General features: G+C 34.0%; 1 protein-coding gene and 1 non-coding gene across 2 annotated transcripts; one reads left to right on the top strand and one right to left on the bottom strand.

The window, feature by feature from the left end:
• Nucleotides 1–1,015: 1,015 nt before the first annotated feature.
• LOC123551809 (N-acylethanolamine-hydrolyzing acid amidase-like) lies at nucleotides 1,016–14,480 on the bottom strand. The gene is made up of 10 exons (XM_045341010.2): nucleotides 13,895–14,480; nucleotides 9,107–9,201; nucleotides 8,358–8,427; nucleotides 8,020–8,146; nucleotides 4,957–5,047; nucleotides 4,562–4,641; nucleotides 2,848–3,020; nucleotides 2,534–2,596; nucleotides 1,527–1,622; nucleotides 1,016–1,208 (listed from the first exon to the last, which is right to left on the bottom strand). Exons 1-10 carry the CDS (start codon nucleotides 14,089–14,091, stop codon nucleotides 1,139–1,141), a joined length of 1,062 nt encoding a protein of 353 aa, XP_045196945.2. The 5' UTR covers nucleotides 14,092–14,480; the 3' UTR covers nucleotides 1,016–1,138.
• Nucleotides 10,900–10,971, top strand: Trnas-uga (transfer RNA serine (anticodon UGA)). The gene has a single exon. It is a non-coding gene; the product is annotated as a tRNA-Ser (tRNA).
• Nucleotides 14,481–16,300: the final 1,820 nt, after the last annotated feature.

The following is a 16,300-nucleotide window of genomic DNA, read 5'->3' as shown; positions in this document are numbered from 1 at the left end:
CTGTTTCTGCCAGTTGCGGGAAAGCACAGGGTTGTATTTCCAGGTGTCACGGTGAACCGGAACCTGTTGGAAGAACACACCTGTTGTGGCTGGAGATGTATCAGGGTCTAGGTGAAATAGCATTTTCAGAAAATACTTGCAGTCATGCAGACAGATGGTCCTCAATGATGGAGGCAGGTCTCGTGTAACTTTTGGTCTTGTACATTGGGCTAAAAAGAATTGGGCAAAAGAAAGGAAAGAATAGACAGAAATGATAAGAATGCTCATTGTTTTTTATATGTAACTTTCAAGGACCACTGTATAAGTATTTCCAGCGTAGCAGTAACATGATCGTCCAGAATAGAAACCAATGAAAAACGTTGTTTCATTGAACTGTCAAGTCCGGACATATTTGTTGATCACGTTTTTGGTGTTACTATATTTACCAAATCGTCTTTCAAGGTAAGCTTTAAAATATACAAATTGATGAGATTTCCAAAACTCGTAAATTTTATGTGCGTGAAATTAACCAGAGCAGCCAGAGTAGCCAGAGTAGCCAGAAATTTAAATGTATAAATATAGCTACTAATGACATATTTGCTTGTTTGTTTTGCGTTTGCGCATTTCCATTCCCGAGATGTGTTCCAAGCATTAATTTCACACATTTTCATTTCATGTTGGAAAGGGCAAGAGCTAAAGACAAAACAAGATCACTATCCCGATAGGAAGTACTTACATTATATGACATATATCATGTCAGTATGTGATGTCATCAAACGAATTAAGTGTCATAAACCTGGCGTCTGTAGACCAATTAAATGCCGTTGTATCTTATGATTGATGTAAGTTATCGTCATTTTACGTTTTAAACAAGGGCGATATTCTGCTATGCTGAAAAGGGTCATTTTAATTGATCACTCTAAAACTGGAATTTTAATAAATCCTGTAGTAAATATACAGCTTTCAATTTAAAGTTAAAATATATTATTAACGTAAGTAAACAAATTGGCATAAATGATAAAAAAGAAAACATATTTCATCCGAAATTTACTTCATGACAGAAAGCAATGGTACATACACATGACAAAGGAGTCAAAGTCAATATCTCATTATCTATTTATAAATGGTGTTTCTAGTCTCTTAATTCCATTTAACATATCTATAGTCTTATCCAGGTCTGCATCAATGACGGTTTTACAGCGGACATTACAACGGTGTATGCTGTACGCCTGAATTGAACAAATAAAAACAAATTATCAACAAAGCGATACAATATGAGACACTGACGTAACGGCACTGGGCCCATATTCGTCAACGCTGTAAATTTGAAACTTAGCCTTTAAAATACTATAATTACTTTTTGTCCTATATAAGTAAATATTTATGTGCGATAGGTACTGGTAACAAAAACATCCATTATTTTCTTAGATACATAGGTGATATGCAACGTCGGACCTGGCTCACTGTGGCTAATAAAATGGTAATCACATGGTTTTTTTAAAATACAACAAACAAACAAAACATAACATGTTAAACACAGTACTCACGAGTTTAATACTTTTGGGGTTGACATTACATCAAACAGATTCCTCACTGATATATTTTTCTGTCCTAACGTTGTCATCGCTTTGATTGCTCTGTCTCTGAAACAAATAGTATAATATTTGGTGATAGTAAAAATATTGAAATACAAAAACTGTCCTTATCCTTACTCTAAAAATACTATACAGGACAGACCGTATCTATTTAATTTTGTCTTTAACTGTTTGTCTCTTTTTTTATTATTCTGTGTTGTAACAACCTTTTTTATTTTAGAATGCCACCACATCTGTTATTTTTGTTTGTCTGTTATTTTTTGTCAGTCACATATGAATGAATGCGCCTGTCAAGAATTCGTATTTGTTTACATTATTCATTTTTTGATAAGTCTTATCCATGACTTTACATAAAAATGCGTGTAAATATCCATACTTTAATTAACAAGCTAAATCACATATTGATCTGATGTATTTACATGGAATCGGTTTTGAAAATTAAGTACTGACTGCTAATCATGACGAGGAAAATATGCCTTAAAATTGGTAGATGATGTTGTTTATAGAATATTTAAGATGGTCATTTAGGCTACCAAGCTAAACAATATGGCAGACTCAGTGTCTTCATGAGAGGTAAGTAAACTGCGGAACAACCATACTCGGTTATTCAGAAACATTGGATGGCTCTTACGATTCCAAATGAACAGAATATATAACAACACTGGATCCAACTATGGGACGACATTACATGAACACCAAACAGCACTTATGACTGTTACTGTTATATTTGATAACACATACGAGAAGATCCATCGGTCTCGGTTTTGTTTGAGTCTGTTCGTTAGATATAAGTAAATCATTCAATAGGGTAAAATAAAAGGAAAAAGTTAAATTTAAACTGTAATTTCTGTAAATATTATCATTTGTATTTGAACTTTGATATGTATTATTCATAAATAACCATCTGAACCATATAAACAAAAAAACTGCAAGCAAAAATGTAAACGCGGATTACCTACCTCCTATTATCTCTTGGTGGTGGTGTGGTCCAATGGTCATAATTGGTTTCCACAAGAAACCACCTAGAATAAATATGTATTGATTTCATATCTTCGACTAGTTTAACAAATCGATTTGAATTATGAAAAAAAAATACCTCGTAATTCTTTAGCTATGTTATGAACAAGATGCCTTTGCCTTTGAAATCTTAGCCATAAATGCAGTGAAATCAACAAACAAATAATATTTATTTTGTACGAATAATTATACATGTATTGTATAAAGCAGGTATCTGAACTCTTATGATTTGTAAAGTAAAAAAACAAATCGAGACCTTCCACTTGCTGGATCCAGTTTCCAAACATCATCGGGTGCAAATCGTCCCTTTGTTATGACTGCACCTTCTCCTTGTTTTGCCCCGCCCATTATGAAATAAGCATTGGCTGCAGTAGTGGTGTAAGACAGACGGTCCATTGCAGCCGAGAAGTTCCTGTCATAAGCAAGGGCCTGAAATTTGTTTAATACAGCTCATTCACTGTTCAGTTCTACTATATCTTGTTCAAACTTGTTCTTGGGCAAGTCGTCAAGTATATTTACACAAGAAAACTACATGGAGACTCGGTGACCGAGTTCTTAAAGCTGTTTACTTTGATCCACTCGCTGGATTCGAAATCTCGCTTGTGATGCAGAATTATTTTCATTTATAACAGCCAGTTGGCTTATGGAAGGCCAGTGTGTGAAACAGTTCACAAAGAGCGCCCGGGATCTTACTTCATCATAAACAGCTGGATAGTCGCCATAATACTTATACTTCTGTCGGTGTTGGGCGATATGTGGCTTTCCACTCCCAATGAAAGTAAATAAAACGCATGAAGACGAAAAAACTAAACACAATTATTTACAAAACCTCGACGATACAATGACGTTATTTAAGTCACACAGACATAAATAGTATTCTGTATATTATATATAACATTGACCATTTTCACAGACCTGCGACACATAACTAGACTGACACTTTCCAGTGTATAATATATACCACTTTTTAAATAATTATCCTAAAACTGACATAAAAAGAAGAGAAAAACATGTGTCATGTATCTTCTAAGAGAGATTTCTCTTCCATTTTTCCTATCAAAATGTACAAAAATACACCAAGAATGTCATTTTAATTTAAAACTTTGTGGCCACCCAAAGTGGAAAATTAGTGTTCAAATACCTGTCTGTCATTACACGACAAGATCAGACGTTGGCTTCCTTAGCACTGTTTGGCTTTTGTATTGTTTAACGTTTGGCCTTACATTTTATTTGGGGGAAAAATCAAACAACACTAAATCAGTGGAAGAAAATGTTGTTTTAAATGAAAATAGAACAGCATATAAAACATGTATATTGCAATACAAAACCATTGTCAGTATACCGATATATAAATTGAATTCTTGAAAAGGGCTGTTTAATGGGCCAACATTTTCGGACAGTTCAGCGCCTCTAAAATTTAACATTTTCAAAGAACTGTTACATATGTTCGTTTTGATGCATTTGCATTAATGTCCCAGTGCTGAAATTTCACATAACTAGGTTGAACGTACTTTTCAGTGATTGTTTATTCTTGTCTTTACAAATGAAAGAGGGACTGCTTTTTCATACTATTTTAAGTATCCATCGTACGGGACAGTACGACAGAACATGTAATGGTCAGGTAAATTGTTGGTAAATATGGTGTTCGTTTATCAAATATTTCTTAGTTTTAATGATATACTCCTAAACTTTAACGTATTTTGTCGGAATGGTCGAAATCACGGCTATTGCTCTGGATCCAAGTACATTCGTTTTGAATTCTATCTGTTCTACCTATCGGAATTCTCAATTATGCATACCATTGCGCTTATGTAAATTAGGCCAAACCTACATTTAAACTTAGTTTGTAAAAAGGATTATTCCAACAGGACTGTTAAAATATTGTAAGCGGTTACATTTCTGTCTTTTATAGTATATATGATAATTATATCAGGGGCCGAAGTTTAACGATAAAATGATGTTATACTCACGTCTCTAACAAGGAAGGACACTGGGGATACTTGTTTGTCAAGAATTCCAATGACGAGGTTCCATATGATAGAGCCCTTATCTGAAAGTATACGTATTTTTCTATTACAGTAAACAGAACGTGTGAAATCCTTGAAAAAGGAACTAGAATCCTTGAGAAAGGAAATTTGAATAAAAAGAATATCATATATGATTATTAAATACTAGTATTTTACCTTGAAAATTGTGTTTTAAAAGTTATACCAAAGACTTGAATCGTATTATTATATTTCTTAACATGTATGGTTCAAACCAATTCGTAAAACAAGTTCAAAGTGCGAGTAGACTCCAGAAACGAATATGTATGGAAGTCTCGTGTAACTGGCGAAATAGCATTTTAAACTGAGAAGTATGTTACCTCTTTCATCTACTGTAACGGTAAATACATTTGGTCGTTGTCCTGTTGGAGCACCCACATACCCAGCAAAAGTTATAATACTGTATTCAGTCTGCATATGTTAACATAATATGTTTAGTAAAAATATCTCATTTCTGTTTTTCGTTTTTAAATACATATACATTCATAAAATGTTTGTGTTAGTATTTATAAATGAGAATGAGAAGTTAACGTTTCCATCAGCATTTTTCTGTTATATGTTTAATATACATGGAAGTCAATATAATACTGTTATTATCGTTATCCTGATAGTAACAAAGTCATAATTCATTGCATACTGTCTGATTATTATCGTTATCCTGATAGTAACAAAGTCATAATTCATTGCATACTGTCTGATTATTATCGTTTTCCTGATAGTAACAAAGTCATAATTCATTGCATACTGTCTGTCTGATTATTATCGTTTTCCTGATAGTAACAAAGACATAATTCATTGCATACTGTCTGATGAAATGCCTACAATATACAGATGTATTAAGTGACAAATAATGTCATATTTCACTGCCAAACTATTTCTTTGCTGACAAATTTTGCCGGAATGGAAACTTTCCATTGGTCTGCCTTTATATATTTTCATTCAGTCATTGATGTTTAGCCAGTTCGTCATGATAACTTTCAAAGAAGAAAAACAGTGACTAACCTTGTGTTTAGTAATCTATGTAATGATAAACATAACTAAATTTGCTGATAAGGAAGTTTTTTTCCGAAGTCCAGTTGCAATCTGGAAAACCCATCCTCACCTTGCAAACGTTATGTTGTGTTTAATATTTATACATGCCTTAGCGTCACTTGACTCAGAAAATAGATAACCGTTTTCTCTACGACCCACTGTTCCACGTCTTTCTATATCGAAAATTCCATGAATTCAATCTCCGTTACAAATATACTTTGTGGTAATTTTACAATATGCTTTGTTGTAATTGCAAATACATTACGGTCAGAAACACTTATTGATAACTGACCGATAAAACTCTTTTATAGAAAAGTTCTCTCAATAATTTTTGCTTTGTAGTTGTTTTCAAAAACGAGACGGCGTAAATTTGATTTCGATGGTTAATTAACTATATTCTGAATGACGCACAAAACGTAAGTTGGAACACTAAATAGCTCCGTATTTTCTCACGAAATATCGGTCTTATTTTCAGCTACAAGCACGAAATAAACATAAAATGTGTTACTTTTCACAAATACGATATGTATCCGTCACAAATATGATATGTATCCGTCACAAATACGATATGCATCCGTCACAATATGCATCAGTCACTAATAAGATATGCATCCGTCACAAATACGATATGAATCCGTCATAAATACGATATGTATCCGTCACATATACGATATGCATCCGTCACAAATACGCATCCGTCACAAGTACGATCTATATCCGTTACAAGTACGATATGTATCCGTCACAAATATGATATGTATCCGTCATAAATACGATATGCAATACGATATGCACCCGTCACAAATATGATATGTGTCCGTCACTGTAAAGTGAAACAACCAATATGAATCCGTCACAAATACGATATGTATCCGTCATAAATATGATATGCAATACGATATGCACCCGTCACAAATACGATATGCATCCGTCACAAATACGATATGTATCCGTCACAAATACGATATGTATCTGTCATAAATACGATATGCACCCGTCACAAATACGATATGTATCCGTCGCAAATACGATATGTGTCCGTCACTGTAAAGTGAAACAACCAATATTTTCATGAACGCATCCGTCACAAATACGATATGTATCCGTCATAAATACGATATGCAATACGATATGCACCCGTCACAAATACGATATGCATCCGTCACAAATAAGATATGTATCCGTCACAAATACGATATGCATCCGTCACAAATACGATATGTATCCGCCATAAATACGCATCCGTCACAAATACGATATGTATCCGTCACAAATACGATATGTATCCGTCAAAAATATGATATTCATCCGTCACAAATACGATATGTATCCGTCACAAATACGATACAAATACGATATGTATCCGTCACAAATACGATATACATCCGTCACAAATACGATATGTATCCGTCATAAATACGATATGCAATACGATATGCACCCGTCACAAATACGATATGTATCCGTCACTGTAAAGTGAAACAACCAATATTTTCATGAACGCATAGCAGTAAAGCGAACTATAACTTTAATATTTCTTATTATTATACCTCACATAAATGTCCAATGCAAATTTCCCGTTTGTTAAACTTAAATGATATATCATATTCCCCAGTGATTTTATATCACATGCGCAAAATTGTTATTTTCAATTTTTGCGCAGGTGATATGATCCATAATTTCATATCACATGCGCAACAGCGTTATTTTATTTTTCTGCGCATGTGATATTATGTTTCATATCACCCGTTGAGAGATTGATACTTTCGGATTGATTATTTTCTTTTCTTATGCTACTTGCAAAATATTTCGAAAACAATTTTCCATCAAATATTGAATTGAAACTACAACAATTAGTTTGGAAATGATCTAAGAAAATGAGTGCTCACACTTATGTTTCATTTAGAAAAAGAAAGTTAACGCCGTTTTTCGAATGCTACTGATTGACGCAATGTTGAAATATTAGAATAAATATAGGGGTCAGCGATATGTAAACGTCCCGACTAAATATATAAAAAAAGTCTTATTACAGCAAAGTCGCCACAAATTATGAGTCCTTACAAGTAAACACTCTTTAATTCTGTCTTCATTATTTGGTTAGTAATTACTTTTTAATGTTAAATAAATCATTATGTTGATTTTCCATTAATGCTTTCACCCTTATAAGCTTTCGGTATAATAAAATAAATATTGCATTCCTGAGAGGGTGATATGAAAAATGTTCACCCCTCGCAATATGAATATAGACATCGGCTGGCGCCTCGGTCAATATTCATATATCTCGCGGTGAACATTTTTCATATCACCCTCTCAGGAATGCAATATTTATATAATATGTGTCTTTGTCTCACCTCACCGCCTGACTGGAAATCAACGGCAATCGTTATGTTCCTTAGAATATCTGTGAAATTGTAGTCAAAGTTTCTCGAGTGCCAGATTTGGCCACTAGCGTCCTGAGATATAATACTTGTACAGAATCTGAATTTGAAAGAAATCGCGTGTATGAACATGTTACAGCAGACCTGCTTCATATGAGAAAATAGTTATATTGTTTTCTTAGATAAACTTTATAGTTCCCATATTTGTTAGAAAGATAATATGACATGCTCATCTGATTTCTGTCTGTAAGTATAATTGTGTTAACTGCTAATAACTGCTAATAACCCAGACATTTCAGAATTCTACTTACGCCGAGACGTCATAGACAAGGTTCATCATGACAACATCGCCAACACTTATATTTAGTGCAGTAGCAAATCCTGAAGAGTTAAGGTCAAGGTTATCATTAAGGTTTCCAAATGTATAAAACATACTAGCGGATTCTGTATTACATTATTAAATCCTTTTAAGTCATCGATAAATGTTTAACCGACATCATACAAGATGATTAAATACGTGACAAATTTTCACATGAGACAGAGACTTTGTTTGTGAAGTATTTTTCCAATGTGTAGATTTACCAAGTATGCATATCAAGATAGTAATTTTGGAGTACAAATAGCAAAACTACTATCTGTGAAGCTCCAAATCAGATACTAGTACATTTCATTCAGATGAACAATCACAGGTAACGGATATCGTCGGAACATTGTTAAATCATAGAAACGACGGACAAGAATGTCTAATTAAATAGTTGAGTTTTGCCATTTACTCAAGAAAAGCCAACGTAGAAGAAGTTGATGTAATTTTGAAACGTTTGATTTGTGACACAGTATTTCAGTCAGTGGTCTACGTGAACAGATGATAAAAAAACGTCATAAATCAGAAATTATCGTGAACAGGCATAAATATATTTCAATGAAAATTTTCGATATGTGACCAGGCATTTTAAATCGCTTCAGCATATAAAGTGTTTTAATATGAATTTTACTTTAACTTCTCTTACGTGTGTACATCTGTTTCAGGATTAACTCAATGCATTTCTTACTACTTACATACCTCTCATTTCGCCAGCATAGGGATTTTGTAGGTAGTAGTCGATGTATGCAGCTATACGTTCTATATAAGGAAACAAGACGTCTGGTATTACGGACCTGAAACATACAAAATACTTTCTGGGTATTTTGAAATATAATTGATTTAAGAAATAATAAATATGTGCCTATATTTTATGATTTGCATCCGAACGACTGCCTATATTTTATCAACTGATAAAATTATTGGAACATATTTATTATTTCGATTCTAACCACGCAAATCCTTCGCATTTTACAGCACTACATTTTAGCTCCATGCCATACGCTGTTATAAAAACCTCCCTACGATTGGAAAGCGATTTTCCGATATTCATGCAGTAGAGTATTTTTAGCCCACCATCTGATGATGGTGGGCTATTCAAATCACTCTGCGTCCGTGGTCAGTCTGTCCGTTAACAATTTCTCGTTATCGCACCTCCTCAGAAACTACTGGGGGATTTTGACCAAACTTTGTCAGAATGATGTATTGGTACCCTAGTTGTGTCCCTCTGAAAATCAGACTGGTTCAACAATTTTAAGCATGTTATGGAACTTTATTTATTTTTATAATTTACATATATTTATGTAGGGAAAAACTTTGAAATTCTTCTTGTCCAAAACCACAGGGCCTAAGGCTTTGATATTTGGTATGTAGCATCATCTAGTAGTCCTCTACCAAGATTGCTCAAATTATATCCCTGGAGTCAAATATGGCACCGCCCCAGGTCACATAGTTTATATAGACTTATATAGGGAAAAACTTAGAACCTTCATATCCATAACCTACATCATTCAAATTTGGACCACATGTATAGTTTTGAGTGGCAGGATGAACCTTGACATGAGTTGACCTTGATCTTGACCTAGTGACATACTTTCACATTTCTGCAGCTACAGCTTTCAAATATGGACAACGTGCATAGGTTTGTGTACCGAAACAAACTTTAACCTTGACATTGACCTAGTGACCTACTTTCACATTTTTGAAAGTACAGGCTTCAGATTTGGACCACAAGCATAGTTTTGTATTCCGAAATGCAATTTGGCCTTGATTTTGACCTAGTGACCTACTTTCAGATTTCTCAAGCTACAGCCTTCAAACTTGGACGACATACAAAGCTCTGTGTACCGAAATGAAATTTGATCTTGAGGTTGACCTAGTGACCTACTTTCACATTTCTGAAGCTACCGACTTCAAATTTAGACCACATACATATTTTTGTGTTCTGAATTGAAATTTGACATTGATTTTTACCTAGTACCTAGTTTCACATTTCTCAAGCTACAGTCTCCAAATTTGAAGCACACGCATAGTTCTATCTACCAAAATGAACTTTAACCTTGAAATTGATCCAGTGACCTACTTTCACATTTCTCAAGCCACAGCTTTCAAATTTGGACCACATGCACTGTGTTGTGTACCAAAATGAAATTTGACCTTGATTTTGACCTTGAGCTAGTCTTGAAATTTGGAACATTCAAAAACGGCTTAATGGTGGGCGCCAAGATCACTCTGTGATCTCTTGTAATTGAAGTATTCAGTAGATACTGCTGTGAAAAGTAAATATTTTATTCAAAGTTTATTTATGCAGTTTCTAAAAACAGTACACTTCACCTATGGTGACACTGCAATATACACACCGTAACATTGCGGCATATAAACAATTAAACACATTTGAGTGTGGAAGATTGGAGCATGAATTATAATTTATTTACAGTCAAAGTAGAATTTAGTTGACATTTGACGTAGATCTACTTGACAGATACAGATGCACCGCCTCGGTAGCCTAGTGGTAGAGCGACCGCTTTGAGTGCGGGAGGTCGTGGGTTCGATCCCCGGCCGCGGCATACTAAAGACGTAAAAAATGGTACTAGTAGCTTCCTCGCTTGGCGCTCAGCATTAGAGGATAGTGCTAGGACTGGTCAGTATAATGTGACTGGGTGGGGTATCATGCCACGTGTTTACGGCGTGATATTACAGTAAGGCAGCACTATAAAAGTTGGGCATTGTGCTCACTGCTACATGTAGACATCGTCGTTTATATGATTTATATATAAAATTGCTGAAAAAGACGTTAAACCCGAACGCACACTCACTAATATTAAAGTACTGTGTAGACTGGCTACAAAAAAAAACAAATAAATTCATCAGTTAGAAATTGTTTGTTTCAGAAAATTTGATTTACTTTTTATTACTACTGGTGAGCACTGAAAAAGTCGAGTATTCAGCTGTTTAGTCGGCATACAACGGTCTCACAGTCATGTTACAATCGTAGTAATGGAACAGCTATATTTTATCGTAGATTCATACATACGCGATTTTCGCTATATATGTTTATATAGCAAATGCTACCGGTCGTGTTAGAATAAAAAATCTTATTATGACTGCTCATTATTGATGGGAGACATGCTGTTTTAGGTACTGTCGTTCGTACATCAGTATGCCCTTTCCTCGATAAAATTTTAAAAAAGAAGTAGTAAATCACAGGTCGCCCAACACGGCATAAACAGAAATGCTGCAGGCTCTGTTTGATTGAGTTTGTTTATGGACGGTAGTGGAAATGCAAGCTACCGTCTCGGTTTGAGTAGAACTCAACATTTTGCATGTTATAAGTACAAGAATATAATTTAGAGACATCCGCAGATTTGTATATACAATCGAGTCTGTTATATATATTTTAATTCCTGAAAGATTTTTAAAATAACTTTGCACAAATGCATGGGGAGAAATGTGCACTATGCAAATTTCATTCAAGCCGGTTTAAGGTCAAAGTCATACATGTAGGTCAAATTAACAGTCTGTATTTTCATACCCATTTTGAAGTAAATTAGTTATTTTGATAGAATAAATATTTTCCATATTTAGATGATATGCAGAATGCATTTCAGTCATTATGGTTAAGGTCGAAACTTTTCAGTTTCAAGACTAAAACATGTGTTTTGTTGCAACAGTTCAATACCTTCTATGAAAACGTGGTCTGTAGTATCTCTTAAATGACCTCTCTGAAGTTTTTTCAACTGATATTGCTTAAGTGCTATCAACAACTACCGGAGCTAAAATAGCAAAACCTTATCTCCGTAGGATTTTTATGTAAATTTACATGGCGCCAAGAGCTTAAAAACTTTTAATGTTTCAATTTTCTCATTACATTCACATCACTTCCAAAGCATTCTTGTACGTAGCTTTCTCAATTTTAAAAGGCCGCAAAAGTAAAAATAGAAAAAAACGACTTTTTATCACAAATCTCATAATTATAGATGTTCCCCAAACTTGGTCAGGAACAACCTTGCATCGGCAATGGTTTTGCTTCACTGTTGGGTCTTCAGGAAAAGGAAAGCTTTTGATGTTTTGTTATGAACCATCTTTTTGGTGGTAAAAGAAGGAAAATCGTCTCGATGTAATTCTATTTTGATATTTCCGATTTGACATTATCTCTTCAAAATTTAGACTTTCAGATTGACTCTGGTAACATGCGGCGGAAGACAAGCTACTACATTGAATATACATGTAGCCTATACATTTCATTAAAGAAATTATTTTAAAGGGAAAATGATTTTGTTTATGTTAGATCCGGGGAATTACTACAATACAATCAATCATGTCTGCAGCTGAAACATTGTTCCAAATGTTATATAGTTATTGCATTGACTTCAATTTGAGCTGCATTTAATTAGTATCTATAAAAAGACAAAGTACCTTGCCTAGTTTATTGAGATCACAAGGTCAAGGTCGCAGAACTGAAACTTCTATTGTCGTTTTTACATATTACGACGAATGTTTTCCATACCTAACACAATATTACATTTTCTTGATAATGAGTCAAGACATGATTTTACTATAATGTAGTGTGAAGACATGTGTTCAATGCAATGTTGTGCTAAGCCATGTATTCAATGTAATATAATGTCAAGACATGTAGTCCGTATAAAATGTTAAATGTTCAAGATCAGTTAAGTGACGTATGGCTATTAGAGTCCTCTTGTTTCAAAAGTAACCTCTAGTCAATATTTCATATCAATATGTATTAATCATTTAAAAATTGACGCAATGCATTTGATAAAAGTACCACTGCATATTAAGATATTCAAAATCTACTTGAACTACTCAGTGCCACGTAACAGGGAAGTTAATATGTTTAACACAATGCATTTATTTCAAGGACGGAAATGTTTAAGTGGCGTGTTGTCCATTTATATAATTATAATCATAGCATGGTATCATTTATAGAAATTGTAAAAACGAATCTATGTTTGTCTCACTTACAGGTCTGTCAGACTGTCTGTCTGTTTTCTGTTTTATATAAGCACACAAAGTGTTTCCCTTTCTTAAGAGACCCCCGTGCTTACTTGTAAAATTTTATTGCTGTAGATATTTTTTGAAGTGATTTTAATTTTAACCTTATGAATGTACATATTCAAGAAAAACTCCCAATATCAAATTTCGTCAGTCAAAGTATGTATATTGAATAGGGATGTGCTAATTTATCATGACATCGACAAATGATAAATAGATGTTTCGTAATGCACGTCGGAACGTCAGTCATTTCAGCAAATGAATACTTCATTTCAACAAATGAATACTTTATTTTAGTGCGGAAACAAAAGGTCATGCTTTTTTTATGTTGATTATTCCATGTGGAAATTTTGACGACGCTCACATAGCAATTTACCGGACAATCTTCAGTAGATCTGTATAACAAGTAAAGATAAAGATACTGGCATTCCAATTTCAACAGCTCGAATATCGTTGTGGATTAAGAAAATATCTTACGTTACAATGGTGTGAACATCCTTGATGACTTCCGCGTGATCCATCGCGACTTGATTCCATCTTTTTTCTGGTGCTATATCAAGATTCACGACATATTTCTTTGGTTTCTTGGTGCCCGCCGGCGACCCACTTGTCGTAGAGAGACTTATCATAAGAAGTAGCATAAAATAGCAGAGTATCAAACAATGATCCGACATGATGCTGTTGCTTTTGTATATAAAATGAAATACGGTTGATTAATGTTACGTCTGTTCAAGAATCGTTTTTTTTATTAATTCCCAATTTGCGTCTTGTCTTTACACATTAGATTACGTGTTCCATCATTTTATGAAAGGCTGTCTTCATCATAATTAGGGAAAATGAACCAATCCAATCGATCAGCTTATTTATGAAAATAAATATTGTGCTTTGTGCCCACTCACTTCCTTGTCTATTGTTGCAATTATCAAAGTCTATTCTATATCCTGTCGCTCTTTCCCGTATCAAAATACAAATTGATTTGACTATGAATAATTTTAAACCCGTTTGAACATTATATCTAAAAAAATTAATTATAACAGGTTTTCCCGTGAGTTTGCCCAACAAGACACCTTACATTTCAAACAATATAACAATATCAAGTTCGTTTAAACACTTTTTTTTCAATGGTTCAACAACGATCTGTATTATACTTCTATTATGACAATGTTAATGGTTATATTCTCGATCTGTGGTATACAATGGAAGAATGGATTTAATACTTTTGAGATATTTCATCTTACTGATTAAGTTCATTTGTTAAAATTACTGACTCAGACGGAACTCAGTCTGACAATATCTAACCTTTTATGTGCAAATTGTCTGACAAATTCTTACTGCCAATTAACACGAATTAGCGCATATCAAGTGGTATCTTTAATAAATAGATATCAGGTATGAACAGGTATTATCAACGTTTTTCCGGGCTAACTCAGACGTTCTATCACAGCGCAAGACATGCTGTGTGTATTTTCATTATACATTATGTCCAACAACGATGAAAACGATTTCATAAAAAAATGAATTTCTATGTGAAAATATACTTCAGTAAAACATATATCTCAGTTACATTACTTCGCACAATGACGTAAAACTATGCATATTAAAATGTAAGTCATCTACACTTTCTCAGCATAAACATTAACTATTATCACAACGGAGTAACTCTGAATATGCATAAGGTGTGCCTGGTCTATACTTCGTCGATGCGTCTAACTGATTATTCATTTAAATTGTATCTTTGCCTCCCCTTATGTACGCACAATTACCGTATAGCACCTTTTTTATGACAGGGTATTACTGAGCATATCGACCTGGAAAAGTCACGGGCGCAGGTTGGTAATCAAATATTAGCCTGACTAGTAGGTTAGTATTTGAATACCAACTGCGCTCGTGCACATTTTGTACACACTTTTTATGATTTTCCTGTTAATAAACAACAAAAATGGAGATCATTGTATGAATACAGAGGTGCATTGACGAATAAATATAGTGTTGGAACACTTTTTTTTTTGTAGTTTCATTACATGCGACATTAGTTTAAAGTGTTCATTTTGCTATGTAAACTTACCTGCTTAGCTCAGAAAATAGAGCAAAATATTTTGCATCCAAAGGAGCGCTGTATGTTGTCCTTCACGTTTTAACAACAACGTCAACAGCAACAACAAATACTTTTATTTCAAGTCAGGTTACAACATTGTAACAACATGACAATCAGGCGAAAAGTTTTAACAATGTGGGTTTACATACATAGAAACACTATTTTTCCTGAGGAACAGTAAACATACAAAACGTATCTGAAACGTATAAAAATGTTCTGCTTTTGGAAACTTGGATTAAACAATTTTTAAGTACATGTACAGATAATTTTGATGTAAAATGACTGTCACTCTCTAGCTTAAGTTCATAAGTAATTCGTAACACAAGGTAATTCACAAAATATTGATATTATTATGCCCTGTTACAAATATTCGATAAACAACTGTAGTAACAAGGAATACACTAATAAGTATCAGCTTTACGGATAAAAACATTGTACTAATTAGAGTTAATCTAAATCGTTTAGAGGTATTTACCATATCGAGTAAATGTGTGTTACTAATAATATTTCGCTGTGTTAGGAGAATTAATAAAGGACGGTGTGTGTGTGTTCGGGTTTAACGTCTTTTTCAACAATGTTTCAGTCATATAAACGACGGTGTCTACTTGTAGCAGTGAGCACAGTGCCCAACTTTATAGTGCTGCCTCACTGGAATATCACGCCGTAGACACGTGGCATGATACCCCACCCAGTCACATTATACTGACACCGGGCTGACCAGTCCTTGCACTATCCCCTTAATGCTGAACGCCAAGCGAGGAAGCTGCTAGTACCATTTTTTACGTCTT

The sequence above is a fragment of the Mercenaria mercenaria genome, chromosome 4 (assembly GCF_021730395.1).
Source record: "Mercenaria mercenaria strain notata chromosome 4, MADL_Memer_1, whole genome shotgun sequence".
In the NCBI taxonomy this organism is placed as follows: domain Eukaryota; kingdom Metazoa; phylum Mollusca; class Bivalvia; order Venerida; family Veneridae; genus Mercenaria; species Mercenaria mercenaria.
The sequence above is the reverse complement of the archived record's forward strand: the minus strand, read 5'-3'. Positions and strand labels throughout refer to the sequence as shown.

What these genes read in the sequence shown, in the direction of transcription:
- LOC123551809 (XM_045341010.2), bottom strand. Translation starts at nt 14,091, where the DNA reads ATGTCGGATCATTGTTTGATACTCTGCTATTTTATGCTACTTCTTATG. An exon ending in CTATGCTGGCGAAATGAGAG is followed by an intron (nt 8,428 to 9,106) that starts GTATGTAAGTAG and finishes TTAACTCTTCAG; the next exon opens with GATTTGCTACTGCACTAAAT. An exon ending in CTTGTCTATGACGTCTCGGC is followed by an intron (nt 8,147 to 8,357) that starts GTAAGTAGAATT and finishes TTTCAAATTCAG; the next exon opens with ATTCTGTACAAGTATTATAT.